Here is a 26,762-nt window from a genome sequence, read left to right as displayed (position 1 = left end):
GCAAAACACGCGCACCTAAGCTGAAAAAAAAAAAAAATAATAAAATAAAAAATAAAACCGCAGTAAAAAATTTCAATATCACTGGAGCGGGAAAACTATAAGGGATTCTAAAAGTGCAGTGCCTAGACTAACTACTGGGGCGCATTAGGCGTACGAAAAACGACTACAACATGTCGAAATCGGCAATACAAACATCGATCACCGGTGATCGATTTGAATAGGCGTGGTAACAAAAGAGTTAAGGTAAGTTCCCTATCGACTAGTTTAAATGCCTAGAAAATTTCACTTGGCATTTACAGGATAAAAATACTGAGCGTATTCACGTCGTGTGGGTGCTAATACGATTTCGGACAAGAAGCCAGGCAAAAGTTCTGAAATTTCAGGTGCGCTACAAACAATACAATGCACTCAATACCACAATCACTTTATTGTGGATAAATAAAGAAGTTTTACATGAAACAACTTGCAAATTAATGCCACAATGACTTCACTGTGGATAACAAAAAAAAAAAAAGAACAGTTTTAAATAAAACAACTGGCAAATCATGAGGGGCCGAGACAACACCGAGAAGAGCCCCCCTCTTTTCTGTCTCAAAAACTTGGGGCCTAAGTTTCAGCACAAAACAACTGGCAAACCTCATAGAAACACCACAAAACACACCACAAAACACACCACAAAACACCGGTAAGCTTCCTTCCCGAGGAACTTGGGGTCATCAGCCTCAGACAGTTCCGTCTTCCTGCACATTAGAAGGGGAAATGCTTACTATTACGCGCAAGCAGAACTGCAGCGTAAGCAAAAACAAAAAATAAGACACCAGCTTGCATCAACAAGACGAAGGAGGGACCTGCTTAAGAACATAAAGGTGCTTGCGCATTGTGGTTGCCTTGTAATGGTGAGCCAATTTATTGCACTGTCAGCAATAAATTGGTGCAACAGGTTTGACTGACAGTTCAGAAATACCTGTCCTGCAATTGTCATACAGTCCAACATCGATGTAACGAACTCCAATGTAACGAAACTACAATGTAACAAATCACGGAATTTCTTTTAACTTCAAGCGTATGCACACCATGTATTTTCACCCTCTCTGTAACGAAGTACCGTTTGCCAAAATTTCAATGTAACGAAGTTTCATAAACAACTAGGCACGAAATTTTGGTTCTAGAAGTAGATTTTGAGAGACACAAGCGCTGAAATGGGGTCTCGATAAAATGCGAACGGCGACACGGGCCACGGGCCAGCAGATGCAGCAAGTCAGAGTCCATGAGTGAGCTCCTTGCCTACAAGCTCCTGGCCTACAATCTGTGTATGGCACCGCTGCCGCCGCTGCATGCCCTTTGCCCATCATTTAAGTTCGCTCGTGCTTGTTGGGTTCCATCGCTCCAGCAAGTGCGCGCCAATCCATTTGTGGGTTGCTATGAGCCTTGCGCGCACGTTTTTTTTTACGCCCCGTCCATGATTGCGTGCCAGTGGCAGCTTCTGCCTTGGCCAGAAAGCAACTCGCGGCGCGCGCGCCAGTGGGAGGAGCCTGACAACTTTTATCAATGCGGAGGCAAGCACCCTATGGCGAGAGCTTCGAAGCGCTCGGGGATGCCAGCTGGTCCCGCCAGAAATGATTGGGCTTAGCACGGCAGAGGATATTTGATGGGCGCTTCCCTAAGCGGCGCATATGATGTTTTACAGTTGAATTTTCGCCCACATTATCAGCTTTTTTTTTCCGCATGAACAGCTTCGTTTGCCCCTCGTGTTGCATTTCAGCGAGAGGTTAGAAGCGGTCACTGCACATCATGCAGGTGGTCTCCGCGGCTGTGTCAGCACACCTGCGGCTTGCGAGGCACGTTTGTGAGTGCAGAAAACGCTTCATGCGGTTCACGCTGATGCCAGCATAGACAATTAAGCTGACAGAAACAAAAACAGTGCGCCAGCCGTGTATGTGCACCACGTTTTCGTTTCCAGAAACCACATCATGCGGTTAACACTTCATTTTAACCGTGAATTTCAATGTAATTTCAATGTAACGAAATAAATTATGAATTTTACTGACTTCATTACTTCGATGTTTGACTGTATTTCTTTAGATCTATTTCCACACGTTCGCAATGGAGAGCATTACGAAAGGAAGGGGGGGGGGGGGGGGGGGTAATTATGATAGCACAATTGTGACGCTGAAATGGAATATAAAATATTGTTAGAAATAGAATTTGCTGAAATAGAATATAAAATATAAGCAACACGAAAAACGTAACTCAATGGGTACAGCAAACAGATAGTGTGGACGACAGCGACAAGCAAAAAAATTAATACACTGCCACCAATACTCTCCGTTGCTGTCGCTCGCTTATGAACGCTTCTGGCCGGTGTTACACGATTCAGCGCAAATTTCTTTGGCACTACTCTGTGCGCGCGTGGAACGCTAATGAGTAGGGCGGTGAAGCCAGCACCTCAGATGGGTGCAGACACTACAAAGCCCTTTCCTGTGATGACTCGCACCTCTTACCGTATTTACACGATTGTAAGTCGACTCGAATGTAGGTCGACCCCCCTAAAAGTGCATCTCTCTCTCACTCAAAAAAAAAAAAAAAAAAAAAAGTGAGCGAAGGAAGCAGCTTGTTTGAACACTGCTGTCAACGAGCGCCGAGAGAGTTCTACAGGCCCACATGTCACCCCCGGAAAATCTTTTGAAAAGATTATCCGCGGGTGAAGGCCCAGGGCACTCATGACAGACGGGATGATTCAGCACAACACAAGCACACGGCAACGCGGCCGCCTTGAAAATCGTATCACAAGGAGAAGCTACGTCAACTACCAATACCCCTCATTTGGCGGCTTTTCCATCAATGATCGATGCTCCGTCAAGAGCCGTACGCTTGTGGTGTGCGCAGTAGATATTAAAAAAGAACAGTTTTATAAGCACGTGGAATAACCATGCGTTGTGGGTTGAGTGGGAAACTTTATTCCCAATAATGAGAACACATTCGCTGCGAGATGACATTCATCGAAGCTACCGGCAGCGGCACTGTCGCGCGATATCAAAACAAATAACATGACGGCTGACACTTGCGGCCGCTCGTGATTTCCTTTGATTCGCGAGTACGCTACTCGCATTCAAGAAGCGTTTTGTTTGTCTCTAATAAACAAAATGAGTATTACCGAATCCCTTGAATCAATGCACGGTGCTGCCATAGGCACAATCATATCATGTTCACTACTCTTCCGAACACGCTGGGGGAAGGTTAGCCGCTCTAGGTACAGTGGACAAAGCGCACAGATCAGGAACGCCAACTTTCAAAGTCGGCATCAGCTTTATTGACGCTAGAATGTATGCAATGGTAAACACTAGTTACACTACGCTTCGACCGTAACCATATAAACGAGCGTGTTACGCTTTCCCCAGCTTGTAGAACTCCCGATTTCTCATTTCTCTTGCCGTTACAAGCGGCACTAAGTTCGATTTCGATTCTAAGTCGACCCCTCAACATTGGATTGTCAAACTTGAAAAAAGGGGTCGACCTACAATCGTGTAAATACGGTAGGTAACGAATCGGATGGATACGGAGGTTGTCTCAACGACAGTGGCGGCCTTCCTTTCCTGCCCTGTCTCCATCACGAAGAGGATGTTTTGTGTTCGTACTTTGTTCGTGCCTTCAGCGAGCCCCCAGGACGGCGGTTGGAAGACCCCCTCTCTCCCTCACTGGAGCACTAGCGATTATGAGATCTGTGGAGGATTCGCTTGTGTGTTTAAATTTTTTGGTGCCATGTGCACAGCACAAGGCTGATGTCCATTGGGACTAGTGCGTATAAATTTCGCCCTTTCGGCAACCCAGAAGATAACGCTTCAGGCTCTTGTGACGAGCACTGCTACGCCAGAGTCTTATTGTAAGCCCGCCTGCGCGCTACTGTTCTTGTATTATCGCTACTTTTGTATCGCCATGTATTAAACATTTGAGTTTTGCTCTTGGCTCTGTCGTCTGGAACAGAAACAACTCTCCTGCTCGCCGCTTGTCCACCACACTACCACTACATGATGGTGGCGACAGCATGTCGCTGTCACCGCTCCCAGCGGCCTGAGTAAAAATTTATTTACTCGTCACTGCCGCCCACACTTGTTTGCTGTACCCATTGAATTACGCTTTTTGCGTTGCTCGTCGCTGTCGCTGGATGTGGTTACCCCTCTATACACGGTGGCAAATTGTAAGAAATATAAAATGCGCATTGCTGGGCAGAGACGTTGACCCAAGAGAGATAGAGCATGCAAATTCCAGAGAAACGTAAACAATCCTAAAATGAAAACAGCAGAAACTCAATGAACAACAACAAAAGCAGGCCTACAGAAACGGCAGTTCTACAGTATATCTAACTGTTGACACCACCTCCGAACGTCGGCACAGCCTGCATGGTGGTCTGGCTCTGCATCTTTATGTTCGCCTAGAAAGCGGACAGAATTGCCACAGCACCGACTCCTCTTATTACCGTGCAATGTTTCAATTAAAAGCACACTCTTAAAAAAGCATCAATGGGATTGCTTTGCCACAATGCAGCCGAAATGCCCAGTCACTGCAAGCAATGAGGAAACATAGGCCAAACACTAAGCCGGGCATGAGATGAGACTGGAAAAATGTGTTCCGCACTGCAAATTAATGGAATGCCAAGCATAACGTTTCACATTCAGTGCTAGTGTCACAGCGCCGATCAGAATGTGCAACCTCACGTTATTCACCAAAAATTGACTTGCTAAAAGAAGCAAGGGGTCATTTTCCAGTTCACTGTGGCAAAGCCAACTCACACAATATTTTTTTTTCTTTTAATCACAGGATGTGATGTACACCCTAGCTTCTGGAAAATGTTCTGTCCACATGAGCCTATGTCACAGACTCTCTCCAATGCAATTACATCCTGCTTGATATCCCCATCAAGTTTACGTGCAGCGACCGAGGCCAACAAGTATTCGAGTTACGCTCCTGCACAAGCTTCATGTGAAATACCGGTCACGCTGCAGGTGCACACGTTGCTGAAGAGGCGAGTTTTATTTTGAAGTAAGATGTGACCAGGCTCCAAGGGAAACATTGTCGCGCTCGTACATAGGTCGGGACGCATTATCATAGAAATCCTGAAGACCACCTCTTCACTAATAGGGTCATCGTTCGTAGAGTCAGTGGTAGCCGTACAATCCAAATGATTTTGTCATCTGACCCCTCACTAGCGTGAAAACCAGAATATTATCCCGCCTATGACAACAGACAATGCCTATGACACAGACCTGACATTCTTTCACAGGTGTCCCATAACGCTTCAACATTTAAAATTCTCTGGAATCAGAAAGGAAGAGGGCAATGAAAGGACATAGACTATACAGGCCATTCAGGATTAGAAGTTACCTTCGAATGGAAAAGTTTTCAAATGCCTCCAGTTACTTGATTCTAACGTGCACATCTTCCCCGAAGAATACGTCCCACATCATATGCGTCCCATAATCGAGCACAAACTGAAAAAGCCCTAGTGGTTGCTTACTGTGCGAAGATCGTGGGGCAACCATATCCGGATGTTTACACGTGAACAAAGCTTCAAAGATTATGCGGCCTGTGGCAGCACCAAAATAACGAAAAAACTTCAACCAAGGCGCTACCGCAATGCACTGCAGGCAGGCAGAAAGAAATATGCGCACAGGAAGCAGGCGCACTGCATGATACTGTATCATGCAGTGCCCCCCTTTTTACAGAGGATTATTACTCCGTGACAGTCTCTCGCTAAACATTTTTATACAGTGTCGACCATTTACTACGTAACCGCTGATAGTGGGGGACCGGATGTAACACGCGTTTTTGTGACAACTGGTTTGCCTTCCACAGAACTCAATGCATGAGCTTACCGCTTAAAACGCAGTTGCCCAAGCACAATATTGTTAATGGTGCGGTGTTTTGATGGGTCTGCTGATTGACCAGTACAGCTATGGCGTCGTTTTAGGGTCGCAAAAAACAAAAAAGATGAGTTCAGCCACTTAGACACATAAGATAAAAACACAGGCGCCCTTTAGTTTGCATTCAGTTTTCACTCCAGTGATATCCACAACTGCCCTAGCTAGCTCTCGGCACACCTCTGAAGATAGCAAGAGCCGCCCCCCCTCCAACTCCACGCGGTAAACTGTTGTGATTAACACCTTGTGGAGATAAGCAACCACCCTTTTCCTTTTCGAACATCTGGAGATAGCGAGCCAAGCCACGACGCCTTAGGTTTCCATTACCTGTACCGTTGATAAGCAACTGCCTTTAGCATCGCAAACGCAAGACAGGATGGGGGGAAAAAACAGGCGTAAGACGGGCTTTTTCCCTCCCTGCAGCATTCATTCTTATCGACGCTAAGAAACGCAGATCCCTCAACATACAAACACAAAGTATAAGTTAAAGTCGCGCTCACAGTTTGAAAGACTGCGCAGCAGCATCTGATGTGGAGAAAAACAGGTGGAATAAAGACCGTACCTCTGTTTTTAAAAGGTGTTCAGTTGAGTGACGATAGACAAAGAATGATGGAAAGGTAGGTTGTGATTTCGTTGGATTCGCGCATGTTTTGTTTATAGTGCGGTACCGCTTATAGTGAGAATTTTCGCAGCTCCCGCGACGTACGTTATAAGAGGTCTGCACTGTATATACAGTGGAACCCGGATTACCAAATTTAGTTGCATAATGCTCGCAGTCGCATAATGCTCACACCCCTAATGTGAGATGCCAAAACTTGGATTTTTTTGTTTCCTGGCACAATCCTCTCACCCCAAAAAATTGCAATGGCGAAAGTCGTCTGCTCGTGAAACCCACATGATGCACGCACTCACCACCACTCCGTTTGGCGGAGAGCGCATGACAGCCTAGCTCCATCTACACTGTCGTTGAACCGGTTTTGCAAGCGCGCTAATAGGTAGCGTTTTGCGCAGCCCGCAGTCGTCCCTTCGTTGTCGAGAGCTCGCTTTCCACCTTGAGAATCCATTATGAGAAGTTTTTAGTCACTTCGTCCTGTCCTGGTTTCGATGCCGCTTCGCCATAGGGTGCACGTGCGCCAGTTATAATGCTGCTTTCAAGCTGAAAGCTGTCGAATACACTATAGAGTATGGGAACTGTGCCGCAAGCAAGCACTTCGGCACCACGAGTTCAGCATGCGCTACTGGAGACGGCAGCACGAGGAACTGAGGTGACCAACCAGACACGCAAAGTACAGTGGCGAGAGCATCTCGTGGGCAGCCTTTGTAAGCTGTAAGCAACATTTGGGCAGCGCCCAGATGTGCCACCTCGTGGTACTCTACGTTATGGTTACAATGAACTGCAAATGTGGTGGCAAGTGCTCATCTGCAACACTGCAACCCCACAACTGTCGCAGCAGAAAAGACTGACCTACATTCGCGAGTGATTAAAAAAAAGACCGACCTCTCTGTTGTGGCAGCCGCTTTTCAGAAGATTTGAGATAGTGTTTGTACAATTGGGAGATGGGGTCGAAATTCAGAAGAGTTGGTAGGGTATGGGGTACTGACATGCCCTTTGTCTGCCATTACTTGGCTGGTTGTGTGAAGCATGAAAACTCCGCCCCCAGAAAGCCATGGCAAGCAAACTGAACATCAATTTCGATCCACATGTGGCTTCATTGGGCGCTGCCTTGCAGGTGATTCACTGGATGGCTCCGGCTGGCCTAGGCGCATATACTGCTCAGGTTTAGATTATGGGGGGGGCCAGCAAAGCGTGGCAGGAGGCACCGGTTCTTTGCCGACCAAAGTACAAGACCATCACAACGCAGCGAACCGTGCGAAGCAGGCCACTGCTGCAGTGAAACAAAATTCACTCACCAAATCAACAACAGCGCAAAGGCAGAGCGAGCGACTGAAGAGCGAGCACTGCCAGCTACAGCGAGGCAGCATGTAGCTCCCAAGTTCCCAACAAGCACACAAGCGCCGGACAAAGTTATGCAACCAAAACGGCAGGGCAAACAGGAGATACACGCAGGAGAAGCAGCAGAAAGGCGGCAGCAGAGGCAGCGAGCGAGAAGCAGCACTAAAGATCATAGGAATTGCTTGGGTGTCTTCATACTCTTTTCAGGCCAGACTGAGGTCTGTGGGTAATCTGCGGGTAATGCATGACTTGGTGTGTCTTTTCAAGGGTGGTGGAGTGACCGTGTGGTCTTGTCGGGAATACATGTGGGGTGAATTTTTCATCTGGAGTCAGGCCTATGTCTGTGAAAGTGGAAAGCAAGAGGTGCAAGTGAAATGCGGTGTGCACCCTCCTCCTACTCACTATTTCGTCGTCCCGTGGGCTCCAGAAGAGCTTGCTGCAGTTCAGGCACCGCCTCAACGTCTTAGCTCCCGGCTTGGCCTACAGGCAAGAAAAAATTGGCTGACATTTACCCGCACTGATATGATTGGACAGCGATGTTGTTAAAAGACCTATGAAAATGATATTGCAAAACCAACGACAAATGCACTTTGAATTGAATTTAGCAGTACTTAATTTCAGCACACTGACCAGGCAAGTGCAAGAAGTAAAACACAATTGTTTCTAAATTTCAATTTAATTTAGCATACTTCTGATTTAATTAGCTTAATGAAACTTGGAGGAACTACAGCTTCGTCCTAGCAGACAAACACGGGGCTGCCCCGTTTCATGCCGGCTTTGCGATGCTGCTAGACTGGCTTAGGAGTTGCAGCTTCGTGTTACCTGTATTCAAACTGGGAGTGATAGTTATCTTTTATACGGGCCACGATAAAACTTCACACGGCTGTAGTCTCCTGAGCAGTCGAACACCATTTAATTTGTTTCAGGATTTGCTTTGGTAAAACGCGAGTTAGGTGTTTTCTGTAACCATACTCCTCCCATAGAAACCCTGTTATTGACAGCAGACAGGAATTCAGAAATGTTACCATTCCACTGTGGACAACCAATCACGATAGCAAATGCAACTCGGCACCAAGATAGGGTCATCTTTGCAATCAATTGCACCATGATTTTTTCCAAGATATCCACATTAACCGGAGATCAAGAGCTTCCACAAGAAAGTTGGCTCCGCCATTATGTGTTGCGTCTGCAGCAATGACACGAAAAATTCAGGCCAATGTACCAACAACAACTTCGCAATAAAAATATACTGACATTCAATCAAGGCAACTCTGACAATGGTACAATTTAAAATGGTACAATGGTACAATATGCGATTGCGTTAATACCGCGTGCTCCCCTACCACTCAGCAATGCCAACGCAAATGACAATGCACCCCAGCTGAGCTCGTGTGAATCCCTGAACAACACCTTCAGGTCCTTTTCTGGCTTTATCAGGCAAATCGTGGACTCCTCAATTCAAAGTGCCGTTACAATCACCTGTGCGAGACTCCAATTATACTCTAACAGGATGGTTGCAATCCAGGGCCATACTGAGGTGGTTCGTCTAGACGGTTCTTGGCACCACACTAGAGGGTGGGGAGGGCGGCTCATTCATTTAAAAAAATTAACGAAAACATGCGGTGCAGCGCAGACACTTGCACTTCAGTGTGTGCGACATGCCCGAGCCTCTTGCTGATTGCTGGGTAGGGCCCCCAGTAGCCCCAAGGGTTTTGGTTCAAACAGGCGAGGAGGCCAGAGAGGTGCAAAGTTAGCCACATACGAGCACCTGACTGAGACCCCATGGGCGTCAGCAACGGAGTTCAAAAGGGACACTTGAGCGCCCACCGAATCTCCTTTCTTTTAGCATGACAGCGTTAGCTGTGCCATTTGTGAAACACCCATCCTGTGTGCAAAGGTAACATCACCAAAAGAATGCCAAGCTTGCAAGAAAGAGGAGGCCATGTTTTTCTTGCTGGCAGAAACATTCCTGGAACTGCACTACCCTGATGTCTGCTTGCTGCTGTATGTGTATGTGTGTAATGGCGTTGGTAAGGCATCAGCGCGAAAAAAGACCAGGGACGAGACGAAAACTACAAACAAGCGCTTGTTTGTAGTTTTCGTCTCATCCCTGGTCTTTTTTCGCGCTGTGTTGCTCATGGATTACCAACTAGCCGGAACCCCCACACTTTTATGGATAAAGCAGGATTATTAGCTAACTGTTTGATGAAGCATTGTGTAAATTCTAGTTCAGGGGACACGCGGGTGGAATAATTACATTTTTTTTAAATATGTTGATTTTTTTGTTTTTACTTGCATTATCATCTTTGACAACCCTTCTTCCATGAAAAAAAAAAAAGAAAAAAAAGAAAACGAAATACGAACGAGAACTTAGTGAAAAACGTGTCTGTATGACTTGTGGTGACCCTAAAAATCACACAATCGAGCCGAATTTTGGCCATCTTTGAGAGTTTTTGCTGCACAGCAGCGCGGCTGGCCACCATTTTGGTAACTTGAGAGAGGTAGACAAAGCCTCCTTCTCTCAATCGAACCACTCGCCAGCTTCGTATCTCCGCGTAAAAAACGTAAAAAAGAATATTCTCAGTGGCTAAAGCGTTGCACTGCTGAGCACGAGGTCGCGGGTTCGATTCCCGGCCGCGGCGGCCGCTTTTCTGATGGAGGCGAAAAGCAAAAACGCCCGTGTGTACGAGATTTCGGCGCACGATAAAGATCCCCAGGTGGTCAAAATTAATCCGGAGCCCTCCACTACGGTGCGCCTCATCGCCTGCGCTGCGTCGGCGCGTTAAACCCTACAATCAATCAATTAAAAAAGAATATTTCTTCCCGCCTGGTTTGAGAGCTCCCACTGGGTATTTAAATCATGTGACGCGAAATCGGGACCGCCATTGGCCCTCGCCGCTTGTGAGCCACGTACATCGTTCCGTTCGCAACGCTTCGCCAAGAGCTATCTTTTTTATTTCGTTATCGTGAGTTTTTTTTTATAGTGAACGGTGAGAAGCGTGACTTTCGTCACCGCAAGTCCTGGACTTCACACCCATACAAGGGAAAGCGCAAGCAGTGCAGCATAGCGACGACCATGGCCAACGCCGGCACGACCGGCAAGGCTAGGCCTAACGGTGACCCGCCTTCACTTCCAAGTGTTGCGAGCGCAGCTCAACCAGGCAAGGCTGATTTTATCAGTGATGCTATCGGCTTTGTAAGCGCATCAGAGAAGTTGCAGCCTTTTAAGGAGGGGAGACAGCCGGCAACAGGAGCGGTGCAAGCGTAGTTATCTGCGAAGTCGACAGTCTGAATGACCTTGCGAGCGGTGCCGTGTGCACGATGTGTGGGTAGTGCTAACTCGTCGTAGTTGAGGTAGCAAACAAGTGGAAGGGCCTCGCATCAGTGCTGGAACTCAAGTGCAAAAACGGGGAGTGCTCTGCAGGAGTTATTTATTTTGTCTAATTGTCGCATCACGCTGCCGCCAATGGCCGCGGAGGCCGCTAAGTCCATGCGTGATACATAGTTTCGCCATCAATGTGAAAGCAAAACTTGCTGCACACGCGGTTGGCATAGGACACGATCAGCTGTCCAGGTTTTGTGCCATTCTCCAAGAACTGGGAATCTTCCCTTCAAAACTTACCAGACTAAGCAGTGCAAGTGACCAGCGGAGGATCAGGCAGATGTCTGCCAAACTGACTGCTGAGGCTAGGTCCCATCGCCGCAGCCTCGTGAAGCATGCCCGTACCAAGGACAACACCCGCAAAAATCGTGAGGGTGCAACTTATGCGGCAGGACAGTTCTAGCTTTAGGACCTCAATGTGAACATTTCAGACTATATCCCCACCAATTAAGTTTCATGCTGCTTGACAAGAATTAAAGAATCTGCAAAAGAAATAAACTTTCAATTGCATCTTGAAGTACAGAGGTGCACTGCCTGACACGAAAACGTAGAACAGGGTGAATTACACAGAAACAGACGAGGTGGGGCACAAACTATCAACTGTTTTATTATCATGTGAAGGGGGGGAGGGGGGGGGGGCGGTTATATATGATGGACATAAAAAACACACACGAAAAAAACACAATAAAGCACAACACGTGACATGATATCTATTCCTCACTTAGGAAACCTATTTCATGCGTCGAAAGCCGGATTGAAGGGGCGCTAACGCAATCTCCCTCCACACCTGACAACATTGCAAATGCTTCGAAGATTTTGTGGATAATCTTTTTTTTGAGCGGAACAAGACGGTTGTCCCCTCAAAATTGGGCGAACAACTCTTATCGCAACTCTTAACATGCGTGGCCAAATTTCAATTTACCGCCAGTTGCGTGCAAGCAACGTGATGTTCCCGTAATCTGTCACTGAGACAGCGGCCCGATTGCGCCACGTAAGACTTACCACAGGAGAGGGGGATCTTGTATACAATGCCCTCTGCGCAGTTGACGAACTGACGCCTGTTTCGTGTGCCACATTCAAAACCTTTTTCCGTCGTCTGATTTGCAGCCTTGCAGTCTCTTTAGTTTCAACGGGGCAGAAAATACCACCGGGATCTTATGTTTGGCACCCACTTTTTTTAGCCGGTGCAAAACCCTACGAATATAGTTGGTCGACTCTTAGGTTTTTCCTTGTTGTTCTCAGGGCTGTTCGCGTTTTTCACCTTCTTTAACACTTTCTCTGTTACTTTCTCAATGCAACTTCTGCATTGGCAATCTAGGCTGTCCATCACTGTGTGCGAACACAATTTGGTGATTGCTTGCCTGATGCAGGAAGTTGCAATTCCACGATTTATCAGTTTGGTGTGGGAAGAGTCACACGGCAGCAGTCCCTTTTCCCCCCTCGCGCGGTAGGCCTAACTTGCGTGAAATTCTTCTTTTGAAAACAGGTCAAGAAATTGCAGGCACTTTTTTTCCTGCGATAAGAGTTGTTAGCCCGATTTTGAAGGGACAACCATCTTGTTCCGCTCCAAAGACAAGATTACCTGCGAAATCTTCGAAGCATTTGCAATGTTGTCAGGTGTGGAGGGAGATTGCGTTAGCGCCCCGCCCCCCTTTCAATCCGGCTTTCGGCGCGTGAAATAAGTTTCCTAAGTGAGGAACAGATATTATGTCCTGTGTTGCGTTTTATTATTATTTTTTCGTGTGTGTTTTTCATGTCCATCATATATCACCGCCCCCCTTCACATGATAATAAACAGTTGATAGTTTGCGCCTCACCTCGTCTGTTTCTGTGTAATTCACCCTGTTCTACATTTTCATGTGAGGCAGCGCACCTTTGCACTTCAAGATGTTAAAACACCAACTAGCCCACTCCCAAGCCCCTCAATTGCCTTTTTCTCAGTTTGGGATTTTTGTCAGTTTTCTGAGTTTGTGCACACTATTTATCCCATTTAAGAGTTGTATTGCAACAAAATTTTGCAAAGATGTTCATTATAACACGTAGAGTGCAGAAATCTTGTTCATTATGCAATTTGTGTTTTTAGGTATTACTGACGGTCATAAAACAAAAATATAGAAAGCAAAATATAAGGCTTTTTCAGGTAGATTTGATAAATATACAAAATGAATATAAGGTGCACTCTGTTGATTAGCGCGCTCTGCAGTTCCTGAGGAACCACCTAGGCTATTTTAAAACCTTCAGTAAAATTTTTTACTATAAAAAATAGTGTGCACAAAAAAGCCATTTTTCTGCACGTCATGCCACGCAGAATTTCATCAGGAGCAGCTATTTGAAATCTAATTGCTACATGACAAGAGGAGCTCAATCTTTACAAGCTGTAAAATTTCAGACTCCTAACTTCATTATTAAAAAAAAAGTTGTATCGAAAGCATGTCCCCTTAAACTTAGTCTTTTCGCATCGTTTAACTTACAGCCTAATTTCACTTCACTATATTTTCGCTTAACTTATTTGCATACACATTGCTAGAGTTGCCTCACTTCTCATAATAACAAAGCTTTATATCTCAACCTGGCACAAATTGTGTGCTATGTGAATGTCATACACGCATAACCATGTTTAACACATTGGTTCACCTTGCTGAACGAATAACAACAGAACTCCGCTTTCAGGCATACTCAATTCTTCGTGCGAAATGGTGCTAAATTTTTTTTCCAGTCGACTTCACGGTCAAAACACACTATCCCAACAAAAACAGTGCTTTTGCTTGCCTTCCTCTGGCACTGGGGTAGTATTCCACATGTGTTCTGCCTGCACGTCCGAAGCCAGGGTGAAACCAGCTATAGCAAAACCTCAATATAACGAACTTCAATATAACAAAATCCCTTGTATAAGGAAGCTACAAAGAATAAGTAACTTAATGCCCATTGGAAACCATGTATACTTAGTCTCGATATAACGAAGTAGATGTTACTGTAATCTCAACAAGACAAATTTTTTGACATTTAGACAACTGATCCGGAAGGACCACTTTTCCATAGAAATGATGGCTGAGGGAGAAACACAGCAGGCGCGAGAAGAGAGAGCGGAGATGAGCAGCTCCCGTTTTGTTTTCTTCCCCGCCAACAGAAGAGGGCGGAGACGCATGCACTCTCCCTCTCTCCCTGCCCTCTCGCTGCCTCCACCCCATGCAGAGGCAGCTGCTACTCATTTTCCCAATCAACGTTGCGCAAAAACTGGCTTCCGCTATCCTCTAACAAAAAAGCAGAACAATCACAGAACCAGCTCTAACCAGCACTAGACGCTCCTCTATGAATTGCTCCCGAACAGAGGGTATAGTTGGGAACACCATGTCCACCAGGTGAAGGCCATCCGGGTTCCGCACCTGGACCACCAGCGTCATGAACTGGGAAAAAAAAAAAGTATGGACACATAAAGCATGCAAACCCAATTTGTGGTTCAAAGGGATGTATTTGATAGCCCAAATTTCTCACTGAATATGAAATCACTTCCACGGCCACTGGATGAAAGGCACACTGACGTACAGCCTGCCGCATGTCCCCAAAGCGGCGTGAGTGCGTCTAGAGCCAAATACTGCCACCGCGGTGCCACTGTCCCGGGACTGGTTGCGGTGAGCGCGGTTTGCAGGATGCCGGCTTTCGGGCTGCTTATTTTGAAGTGTGGGCTTATCATTGGCATTCTACGCTCTATATAAGGCATTTACCAGCACTAATGTTACACCTGTTAAAATACAAAGATGATTAGCGGCGACCGAGCTTCTTTTGGTCAAGATGGAAGTTAAATTCCGTTCGCAGCAGCAGCATTATGCGCGCTGACGTGTGCCCTCTGTCTCACATTGCTGTGCCATTGTGTCTCACACCACCCGGAATGCTCTTTGCGACCTCCCGCCCGGCAGAGATTTACGTTTTGTCTGCAAGCTGCGGCTGCAGAGAACATATTAAAATTTCGGACAAACAGAAATAATGTTTTTGTGACAGCGCTTGTTATTTATGAGTGCCAACACTTGTCAATGTTTAAGACATGACCAACTTTTATGTAGGTTTTTCCTCGTGCACTAAATAAAACACCATAGTTCATATTAATTTCACGGCACATATGACCTGATTATACGTTTAGTTACAAAGTAATACTACTATCATAGCTATGTCAGCTCTTCTTTTGATTTTTACAATATAAATATACAGTTGAATGAAAAGCAATTCCATTTTCTACCTGATACTTAATCTTGTTCTCTACAGAATCGAAAAAAAATTTAGGAGAGCACATGTGATGTCCGGGTTGACAAAAAATTTTAGAAATATTTGGCGAGCTTCCGCAAGCTATATTTTTGCCCGGACACAAAATAAAAAAACGAAACTGTACAGAAATTCTAAAAATTGCCTAATAATGCGTAAGCATTCAAGCACCGTTTTTCCATTTCACCTTTTTTCTTTTCTTTGTTATTTTAAACCAACAGTCTATATCTAGAATATCATAATTATTAAATGTTCTAACTGCATGAATTACGCATTTTCTGCGCAGATACAAGGCATTACACTTCTTGCATTATGGAGAGATTATGCTTGGCATACATACATACATACATACATACATACATACATACATACATACGGACAAATGTACAGTTCTCGCGGTTGAGTTGCCCGTGAAGGACAACATCTTTAAAACTCGTGCACTGGCTGCGTCTCTCAGTCGGCGCAAGCGCTCGCCTACGGGGACCGCCCCGCTCCGTCCCGAAACCAGTCCTCGAACGCTAGCGCCGTGAGGGAGTCTAGCGGCGGCAAACGTAAACACCGCCACTCACGCCCTCGCCCGTTGAATTCCGGGTGACGCGGCAGGCCGCACCTTGCGTGCGCTCTCATCCAGCGGCCGTGGCAGTACTGAATCATTGTCTACAGCATAAAAAAAATTGGCTCAGCTGGCACTAGCGGTGCAAGGCTGAAGAAACAGCAGAGCTGGGGGCCAACCTATCTTCTAACGGTTTCGCCAAGTTTTGCTAGGCTTCGGCACGGTACTCAGGGTTGGATTGTAGCCGTCTCATATGTTCTCGAGCAGCGACACGACAGTGTTAGCGCTGCGCTTTTTCTTCCTACAAAGTTGCATTCTTCTTCGGCCGACCTGCGATCTCTACGATCCGACCTGCGATCTCTGGCAGAGTAGCAGTTGCGCGATGAAAAAGATCAGCACAACAGGCCTCCTCTATTGCAGCGCCACCTAACAGTTTTTAAATGAAACCGAACAAAAACTTATCGGTGACTCCGTCCGAATAGACAGTTCAACTAAGCAGCAAAATTAGACAGCCGGATATACCCTCACATGGAAACGAAACTGGAAAGCGAACAGCTGGCAGTGTAAGGCCGGTTTGAAGCGCTGTCCTCGGCGGAACAGATATCTGGTGACTGGGTGTGATCTTTTGACTTGTATCTGAAGTTCTTATCGCAGAAATTGGGTTATAGTGGGGGGAAATCAGGAGCGGCATGCTTTGTTCAAGGATCAGTTGGGTAACTTCGTAGTAGCGGTAAATATGAATTTCGCGATGCAGAAACGAAACCGAAACTGTTGTAAACTGTTCGCGAATAGTCCTGGGGTAAGTAGAACTACCACAGAACTTAGAACAACGTGCGCAAAGGCAATAAAACTGCCTAAAATCATAATGTAGCTTTGCAACCAGGCACTGCTTGACCATTTCAGCTGCTTTCTGGGATTATTACTGTCAGAGCGCGAACCTGACGATTGAAAATCGTTTGCTGGTTCACCATTCACGCCCTGATAGCAAAAAAACAAACACTGGTGCAGAGTAATTACGAGTGGCACGCATTCTTCATTGGTAGCAGTGACGTGCGATGACCACGCTCCTTTTCCACACCCAGGTGATTCAAAAGCGCGTCAAAAATCACATTTTCATTACAAAAATGAAAACAAAACTGATTTTGAAAGGCCATTTTCTGATATAACTCCGTACAGCTTTACTTGTTTGAGCAACGCCTGGAACGCTATGAAAAGGCGCTCCCAAAGTATCGATCAAATTGATCGATTTTGAATAGGCGCGGTAGCGAAAGAGTTAATGCCAGTTTATCAAATCAAATACTTCGCAGTATTTGTTTTACACTTGTTGGTTTTGTTGCTTATACACATGGCCATACTAGAGTAGAAATTGATTCGTAGTTAATTTTGCAACAAATATTTATTCTGTCCTTCACTTTAGGCAGGGAAGCATTTGTATATTTTGTCACTAGCCATAGTACACTTTGCTTTTGTACAATGTTTTTTTTTTTACACACAAAAGCATTGCCGAGTTTTGATACCCTGTGCATGCTAGGAAGCAATGCTTTATTGCTGTACGTAATAGAACAAAATGCAGTAAAAACCATGTATGTAAACTATTCTGAAAATTCACAAAGAAAGTTCTTGAAACCTTTGTACATTATCTAAAAAAAGCGAAGCTGGACAGTTCGATTCTAACTGGCAGTGTCGCCGGGCTGGGGACCTTAAGTTGGGAATGCAGCTGGAGCCTTCATAATAATAACCAGCTGGAAATGCAGCCAGAAATTTTATAGGTTTCTGCTGAAAATGCAAAATTTCTATCTATACTTTCTAGCTGCCAATTCACCTGGCTATTCAAAAAATTGTCTAGCTGGAAGTGATTTCCAGTCCCATAATAAATATAGCTAGGACTAGAATTATTGAAGGGCTGCAATTTATTCCATTCTCAAATTTATTTATCTTTCTACTGTTTCTTGCTAGGTCGCCCACCATGGCGTGGTTGCTTCAATAGGCCTAGGCTAGCATGTATTCCCTCTCTGCTGTTCTTGCCTGTGGCAATCGCAGGCGTCTCTAAAAATCTATGCAATTCACTCCTGCGATGTCAAAGGCCAGCCACAGTGCATGATTGTAGAGCAAATACACCACCTTGTTTGCAAGCTCCTCCAGCCTCTCCACGAAGTCTGCGGCTGACACCGACTCCACAATGCCCGCCAGACGGCACCGCACTGCCTGCGCTGCGATGGATGCAAGCCTGGCGGGCAGCTCGTAGATGTGCTCGTTGTCGATATCTTCGATGTCCCCGTAGTCGACGAAATAGACTGTCGCTCCGCCTGAGCGCTCCTCCAGGACGACTGCACGGTACCAGGTCCACGAGCCATACTCAAAGAAATGGACGCAGCACAAGCTGCCCACCTGAAAGCACAGAAGGCAAAGCGAGCATGCAGCAAGCACCCACATGAAACACAATAGCCGCCACGCAAGCCAATCCCTTGTGGGACTGCAGAGACGTACCACCAACAATCAGTCAACGCCCAAAATTGCTTTGAAAGCCTTTACTTAGTTCCCAGTGCCCAGAAGACGCTAAGATGAAGTACATGGTTAAAACATGGTCTACATGCCATGTTATTGGCGCGCAGACTAAGCAGGTTCACTGGATAAAAAAATCATGCTCGTCAAAATGCATTAGTGAGCCCCTGTGGGTAGATCAAGGAACAAAATTGCATGGGCACTCAAGTACTCCTTATAATGTGGTGATTGCACGAGCATGCGTGCCAAAGTGTGCGACACGTCTTTTCGTTATTACCACTACCCTTTACATTTTGAGTGACTTGATTTGATTGTGGGGTTTAATGCGCCGAAGTTACGCCCGGGCTATGAGGTGTGCGTAGTGGAGGGTTCCAGATTAATTCTGACCACCTGCGGATCTTTGATGTGTGCCAAGACCCCTTTTGCCTTCTTTTGGTCACTATGACGACTTGACACATGCCCACATTCCCATCACCAAGAAAAGAGGCCATTTAGCGAGGACTTACTTTGCTAGTCCCATAATTGCTATTTTGTAATTAGCATGTTTAAGTTACTCATGTAGACCTCAGTACACAGTGCATTCACAAGCCAAGCAGGATTCTGTTCCATGCTGACCCAGCAGCATCTACGTGTGGCTTTGCCTAGAACACTCCTATTCTTTTATGCAACTGATAACACACCTCCTCTGCTCGGCCCCAGTAGCCTACAGAAAAAATAAAGCAAAAGTCCCTGGATCAAGCCCCGCCAACGGCACTTTTTTTCCGAGACCCATAATTTTTTTTTAACTCTAACATGGTCTCTTGGCTCAATTCTACTTATTGTTTTCACAAAAAAAAGTTGTTTGGTACCTTTTAGGTTGGTTTAGAGGTGGGGCATGGTATATAAGCACTTTTATTAACGTTTTGCATCGCACTGGAAGTTCTATCATCTTGGAACGGAATATTGCCACAATGCATTCACTAGGTCCACCTTTGTCACGCTCCCTTTGCGTCATTATTCTTCTTATTTCTGTTGCTACAACTTGGCACATACACATGTCAGCACCGCCAAGCAAAGGATAATTAGCAAAAATGCACTTTGATGCTTCTCTCACTGCTACTTCTGTAATTGCTATTAGCATGCTCAAATTATTCACACTTGTTACTAAACATAAGGCCACAAAGCATTAACTAAAGCCAGTTTTGGTGATGTGGGCCAGTGTCACATACCGGAGGTCTCCCGTTCGATCTCACCCAGGGCCACATTTGCTGAACTTCCTTTTCAACTCAGTTACTCTACTTTTTATTCTTTGAGCCGTCAGCCATTTTTCCTACTATCTGTCAGCAATTTTGTGCGCCAGGGATGCCAGATTTTAAACCTACTGAGGTAACTACTGAGGCACTCTGCTTAACTAATGCTCTCGCGTTAACATTGTAACCAACCCAACACTGCACACAGACCAAGGCAGCCAAAGAAATTTCACCAGCTACGTACCATAAATTTTTACATTTCTGTGTTTAACTTTTTGAACCATGCGCCACGCTGTGGTACAAGGCTTCAGAATGGTATCGGCCAATAGACACACGGCGTTGTCATTCCCCAGTATCTCACAAAATAAGCGCCACTGCAATCCAACCTCACATTGAACGAGCAACTTCAGACATTACACCAGTATGCGAGCAAAACAGAGAACAAAGGCCCTGCCTTCCGCTTGGCAGGGGTGAGGAGGCAAGTTGCGCTTCGGGACAGCACCCTCATGATGTTGTCCACCAGGTTGTCGTTGCGCCGCAGCTGGCAGCAAAACTCGCCAGAGGGGCTAACAAAGACCATCTTGGCTGGTATCGCTGTGTTCGGCTCCAGCTTCAGGTCCCGGATGGCCGAAGTGACACCGCTGAGCCCACCTGGCATGCTGGCAAGGGACAGGGGCAGGAGTGGTCCGTGTGTTCTGCAGCGTCACTGAGAAGCGAGAGCTGACTCAGCACTGACTCGCACAGAAACAGCAGGCAGGCTGGCTTGGTCACATACCAGCTAGGTGCCACATAGCCGGGAGACTAGTTTAGCGAGATGTTCTTAAGCTAGCACTTGTATCTGGTTTTTCCCATGAAGTGTCACTTCACAGAAACCCGGCATTGTTATACTTATGTCAGGCATCACTGAAACTAGATAAGAGTGCAGAAAGCTGAAGGGGCTGCGGGTGGGGAATTCAATTTGTCAGCACAAATTTGTCTCACAACCAGAATCACTCTGATAGTTCAGACACAAACGCATCCATTGGAACGACTGACCAAAGGAAGAACGTGTTAAAAGCACACACTGTTTCATTAGCATCATGTAACAAGAAATGCACGAGTGAGAAAGATAGAGACAAGCCGTTTATGGTGCAATGTGCTAAAATTGTTGGAGTAACCTTACAACTTACTAAAAATTCTTAGGTTTACTAAGAATTCTTAGCAAACCATGTTAAAAGTCCTCGCCTCTGGCGCTAGGATCACTAGCTGACCACTTTGATGTCGTAAATTTACTTTTTATATATTTTTGTAAGTGATCTTTTGTGAATCATTTCCTCCTGACGTGACTGGAATGTATATGGGTGCAGTCAACTGCAGCATTTTGACCAGGCAAAAAAAAACGCCAGAAATGCACACAAAAGCACTGGCTTTTTTTGTTCACTTACTGTGCTTCTGAAGTACCTCCTTAGCAAGTGCTATTTCAGGCATGTGTTAATATGTAAAACATGTATCTGGCTTTATACATGCCGTATAATCTTAAATATGGCTTAATGGTAAACATTAACTTGAAATTGTTGAAAAGCATGCTGTCTGCTTCAGTCATTTGAAGTACTGGTCCATTTACTTTTTTCACAGCTGGCGCATGAAACAATATACACATAGATACAGTTGAATTGCACGGGCAAAGGGCGAGAGTAAAGAGATTATTCTCCCTTCCTACTAACTTATTCAAATCAAACCTTTTATTTTTTTCCACAAACCTTTGCTGAGAGGAAGACACTGCCCCTTGTGCTTCTTAGGCCGAAACTGCCCATGAGTTTTATTATGCGCTACCGATATATGAAACACGATTCCACAATAACGGTAGGCTGGCTACTGTGATATCTGATTAGCTTCTTTTAGAATAATTCTGGATGATAGTTAGGATACTTCAATTATGTGCTTGGTTATTTCATCTCCTGGTGTAACCCACCTTGCCTGGTACTTTAGGACTGCAGTGTGAATGTAAACAAACGAACAGCAACGGGCACTTCTCATGATATAGCCTCCTGTTAGACCTTGTTTAATGTCATGAGACATTGTTTTCAATAGCACCTGTTATGTACACTAAAATAGGAAGTGTTTTTGTGGTCACTTAGAATGTGCTCATTTTGCCCAATTGTTGTAGACCTAGAGGCACAAAAAATGTTGCATTATATTGTGCCCATGCACACCAGTCACATCAGAAAATTGACAGGCTGCTGCATGCAATTCTCCAACAGTTTTCAATGTGTCCTCAGGGTATTCGTTTACAAAACAGGTCTCCCCATAAAAAAAAAAAAAAAACATTAAACTGCAGAAGAGATATTTAATATTAAAAAAAAAAACACATCCTGACTGAAATTCCAGCAAAGGTATTTTGCGTAGGAAGCGTGTAATCTATTTACCATGCAACCCTAAACTGTTTGACTGGTTTGACCACTTTTTTTCATGCGTAAGCATTCGTTGGTGCCCGTCCGTCCACAACGCGCGATAAAGTGCGTTACACGAATTTAATTAAATTAAAGTGCAGGGCCTGTTGTGGGACAAGGGCACGGGCCGCAGCAACTTCGACCGTGATTCGCCAACAGGCAGCGGCCGTGGAACGAACTCTAGCTGCGGCGAATCCGATGTCGAGGTGGTAGGCTTAGTGTCGGCATCGGCCGCGAGACTTCTCGACGAACCTTGCAACCTTTCGCGTTCTCATATTATAAGGTAATGCTTCAGGATCCTCTACAACATTTTCATTTCCCTGTATCTGCACCCGCTCGAACTCTCAATCGAGTTTGCATGCAAATGAGTGTGCGGACACCGACCTGTGACAGGCGTTACGGGACGTCAAGGAACCGTGGCGGTAGCAGTGCTGTCTCAACTGAAGCACTGAAGCCGCACGAAGCCTCTTTGTAGCGCAAAAAGAAAACACGAATTCCTACCCTGTCGGGGAGGATAGCAGGTTAAAATGCCGATGCACTGTACTAGCCGTACCACGGGCCCAAACAAACGCTGTGCCGCTATCAATCCTTCCTGTTCTGTGCTATCACGCTGCGCATGGAGGAAAACGCTGCGTTACTAGGCCTATTTTCGGGTTCCTTTATTCGGGACTGTCCAGAGCAGTTCCCGGGCAGTCCAAAACTGCTTCTATGGGCAAATAAAATATGGAGCTACTCTGGAGCAGTTCCGAGCAGTCCGAAATGATAAATAAACAAGCTTTTTATTTGCCCCTAAGCATGGAGCCCCCAAGCATTCCGCATTTTTTTTGTGTTTATTTTTGCTCGTCGAATCTGTTTCGGAGCGCCTAGGAATGAAAGGCTTTTTGGGATGGAGGCGCAAAAAATGCTCAAAACTGCCCGGGGGATGCAAATAAAAAACAAAGCCACTAGATAAAGCACTAGATAATATGTGCTGCCACTAGAGGCTTTTTTTTTTTTTTTTTTTTGCTTGCACTGGCTGCACTGGTGCAAGCAGGGCATCGTGGAGCGTGGAGTGGAAAGTGGGACGGCTGCTGCCATCCCACTCGGAGCAGAGTGGGATGGCAGCAGCCGTCCCAGAGAGCTCGGAGCAAGCCGGCACTACGGACGTACAGTGCGCACAAGACAACGATCAGCCGGGAGGGTTTCTATGACAACAGTCGTGGGAGTTCCCTGCTGTTCGAGGCACGCTCTGGAACTTTAAGAACCGCTGTGTGGTGGGCGAAGTGTGGCAGGGAGGGGGAAGTGAGGTGCTCGGCGTGCGGAGAGGAGGAGGAGTCTTTGGAACACGTCGTGATAGAGTGTAAGGCGATCCAGCCCCACCAGCCTAGTGGAACTACACTAGAGCGGGCGCTGGGCTTTGGATTCAGCAAACCGCCAGGTGGCGGGCCGCAGGCCAGTGAGGCGAATGGTGGAGGAGACGATGCAGCGGTGGACATTGAGTCACAGGCAGAGACCACCGAGCGGACGAAGCGTCGTCTCGAAAACTGGTTTGCAGTAGGGAAAAAGAGGTGTGGCGTCGTAGGCTAGGACCCGTGCGGAACATTTTTCCGAACGTTGTGCTCCGCCCGTTTCAAAGGGAACAGCCATCAAGACATCATCATCATCATCATCATGTATTCGGAGAGGGGGGGAGGGGGCCTGCGGCTTTGTCATGCTGGCATCATGCCAGCTTTTTCTGCAGAGTGTATTAACTCTATGTTCTGCAGGTCTCCTGCATCATGTATCCTTGATGCCAAATAAAGTCATTATCATTATCATTAAAACATTTTTTTTTTACTATCGCTAGAGTGTTATCGCATTGAGGCCCGGGCGCGCGTCACAAGAAACTTCTGATCCGCGAGCTGGCCGCTGCGCAGCAAGTTCTCCCACTGCTCAAGGGTGTGTGGTTGTAGGGGTGGGGGGTTGGCAGGGCACATCCAAACCAAATGAATTGTTGTATTTGGGGTGCCGGGGCAGTACGGGCAGTTTAGGGGGGGGGGGGGGGGTGGTGTGTGCGGTTGGGGAAATCCAATGGAGGAAGGTGTGGTTGTGGTAAGCCTCGGTCTGGAGTCGTCGCCAAATGTATGCGTCGGCCACACCTAGGGATGGATGTGGATGTGGTAGAGCCCTGCGGGAAGCTCTGTAGTGATTAAGGATGTCGGAGTAGTTCTGTGAGAGTGGGTGCAGGACCGGAGGGCCGCTAAGTGGGTCGTCTTCTTTCCCTTCTGGGAATGAATGCCCGGTGGGTAAGGTCGCGGGCAGTGGCACGCGCCACCTCATTCCCAGTGAGGGACGTATGGGCTGGAATCCATACAATGCGGGTCTCTGGCAGTTCTCGTCGTTGTTTGAGGATGGCAGCTGCAAGGCCGGTGATGTTCCCCGTTGCGAACCGTCGGCAGGCTGTTTGTGATTCAGTGAGCACGGTAATGTTGGACGTCGGGGCGTGCACCACCGCTAATGCGATGGCCGCTTCTTCAGCTGTACTTGTAGAGCCGGTATGAAATGTTGGTGTTGCCAGTGTACTACCATCCGCCCTGACTACCGCAGCCGCATGTGCATGTCGAAAGGGGTAGCTTGCGGCGTCCGTGTATCATGCTTCGGGGTCCGTGGCATATCTCGCTCTAAGAAGCCATGCACGGCGTCGCCTGCGACCAGCATTGTAAGTCGGAGCGCCCGTATGGCAGCTCGTTGGATCGCTGTCATGCGCTGCAGGGTGTCGATTGTTGGTGGAAGGGAGTAGCCAAAAGTGTTTAGCACATATCGCCTTGTAGCAGTTAGTCGAAGCCGTTGATGTTGACTGTTGGTGTGGGCTTCAGTTAGTTCAGTCAGGGTGTTATGCAAGCCCAGCTGGAGGAGGCGGTTGATGTGAAGACTGGTAGGCCAAGAGCTGTTTTGTAGGCTTTGCGAATCATTATATCGATTTTATTTTGTTGGTCTCTTTGGTCTTGAGAGCCACGTAGGGTGTCCCATAAGTGATTCTGCTGATCAGCATGGCCTGAAGAATTCTGCATGTGCCTGCTTCTTTGAGTCCATGACAGCAGGAGCACACACGTTGAATAAGATGAGTCAGCTGGGCCACAGTCTGTTGAAGCCTAGAAAGCATTGCTACTCCGCTTCCATCATGGTGGTAGGGAATTCCCAGGATTCGGAGCGTTTGCATGTGGGAACGACAGTACCCTTTATGGTCACAATCGGATCTGGAGTTGGTCGAACCGGTCGCCCTCGTGCCCGCGAGCGCATGATGAGTAGGGCAGATTTTGAAGGTGCGCACGTCAGGCCGCACGTTTGCAGGTATGCCAATGTGGTGTCGACAGCTCGCTGTAGCTGATCTTGCTGGTGGCCTGATGACCCTTTGGTGATCCAGTGTTAAGTCGTCTGCGTACAGCGCGTGGGAGACATCCTCTATGGAATTGAGCTGGGCTGGTAACCCCGATAGAGCGATGTTAAAAAAGCATAAGTGAAATCACCGACCCTTGGGGGGTACCTTTCACTGGTGTGCTGAACTTGCCATAGACATGAGGTCCCAAGTGAAGGGTGGCGGTGCGATCTGTTAGAATTTCGGGCAGCGAGAGAGCGAGCAGCAACAGCAGACCAGCTCATCTGTTTGCTGTTGTTGGCAGTCGAGGAGGCGGTCCGTGCACCCGCCGGGGTAGTTGGGATGAAGCGCCGTGGGCAGCCCTTCCCCGCCGTGGCGTGAGGTTGGGAACACAACTGGCACGTAGGGTTGCACACGTGTTCGGTGTTGGGGTCAGTTTGTCCGCAGTCGTGGCACCGCGTGTTCTCAGGATGGGGGCACACGTCCATGCGGTGCCCCACTTCGCCGCATAAGCGGCACACTTGCGTTGTTGCTCGATACGGTCTGCAGCGGTAAAGCATGCTTCCCACTTTCACGTAGAAGGGTACGTGCTTGCCTTGGAATGTGAGCAGCGCCGAACGAGTTTGGCCCATCATGCATGCGTGGAATAGAAGTGGCTTGTTGGCTTGCAGAAATTCAAGGAGGTTGCTTGCAGTCACTGGCGCCTCCAGCCCGTGTATCACCCCGTGGCACGTGTCCGGTGGCGGCTTCATGTAGGTAGAGAACTCGTAGACCGAGTGCAGAACTTGCAGGGTGTCGATGTTGCTAAGGGTGATGGGAAGCTCCGGGTCTGCAATGCTCGCGACGATAACATTCGGCGTTGCTTGCAGCACCAGTGTGACAAGATTGTATAACCTGGCTAGTGGAATTTCGCACTTTCCAGCCAGTGCTACAGTCAGTTCATGGGTGGTTACCTTGGCTACACTTAGGCCTGCCCTGGGCAGGCCTGTAGACGAGGCATCGTATGTCTTTTTTTTTTGCTAACTGATAGCTGCAGTAGCACTCTGCACTGGTTTGCCCGACACTGCAGTAACGTGCACCAGTTCAGTTCAGGAAAATGCCTCTACTGTGCCCCAGGAGCATGCACAAGTGCATGCTCTTTATTTTTTATTTTTTTAAATGGTGCGTCGGTTTCCATTCGTTTCCCGAAGCATAGCATCCTTCATTACGC

General features: G+C 46.9%; 1 protein-coding gene across 1 annotated transcript; it reads right to left on the bottom strand.

Annotated features, from left to right (window-relative positions):
• Positions 1-408: 408 nt before the first annotated feature.
• Positions 409-22,874, bottom strand: LOC144155873 (tudor domain-containing protein 1-like). Its single transcript, XM_077687567.1, has 6 exons — positions 22,603-22,874; positions 20,244-20,495; positions 18,180-18,446; positions 14,542-14,655; positions 8,272-8,349; positions 409-740 (listed from the first exon to the last, which is right to left on the bottom strand). Exons 2-6 carry the CDS (start codon positions 20,445-20,447, stop codon positions 723-725), a joined length of 681 nt encoding a protein of 226 aa, XP_077543693.1. The 5' UTR covers positions 20,448-20,495; positions 22,603-22,874; the 3' UTR covers positions 409-722.
• Positions 22,875-26,762: the final 3,888 nt, after the last annotated feature.

This window comes from Haemaphysalis longicornis, unplaced genomic scaffold (assembly GCF_048455015.1).
Source record: "Haemaphysalis longicornis isolate Haplotype H1 unplaced genomic scaffold, Haemaphysalis longicornis Haplotype H1 scaffold_1, whole genome shotgun sequence".
In the NCBI taxonomy this organism is placed as follows: domain Eukaryota; kingdom Metazoa; phylum Arthropoda; class Arachnida; order Ixodida; family Ixodidae; genus Haemaphysalis; species Haemaphysalis longicornis.
This window is presented reverse-complemented; position numbering and strand designations above follow the sequence as displayed.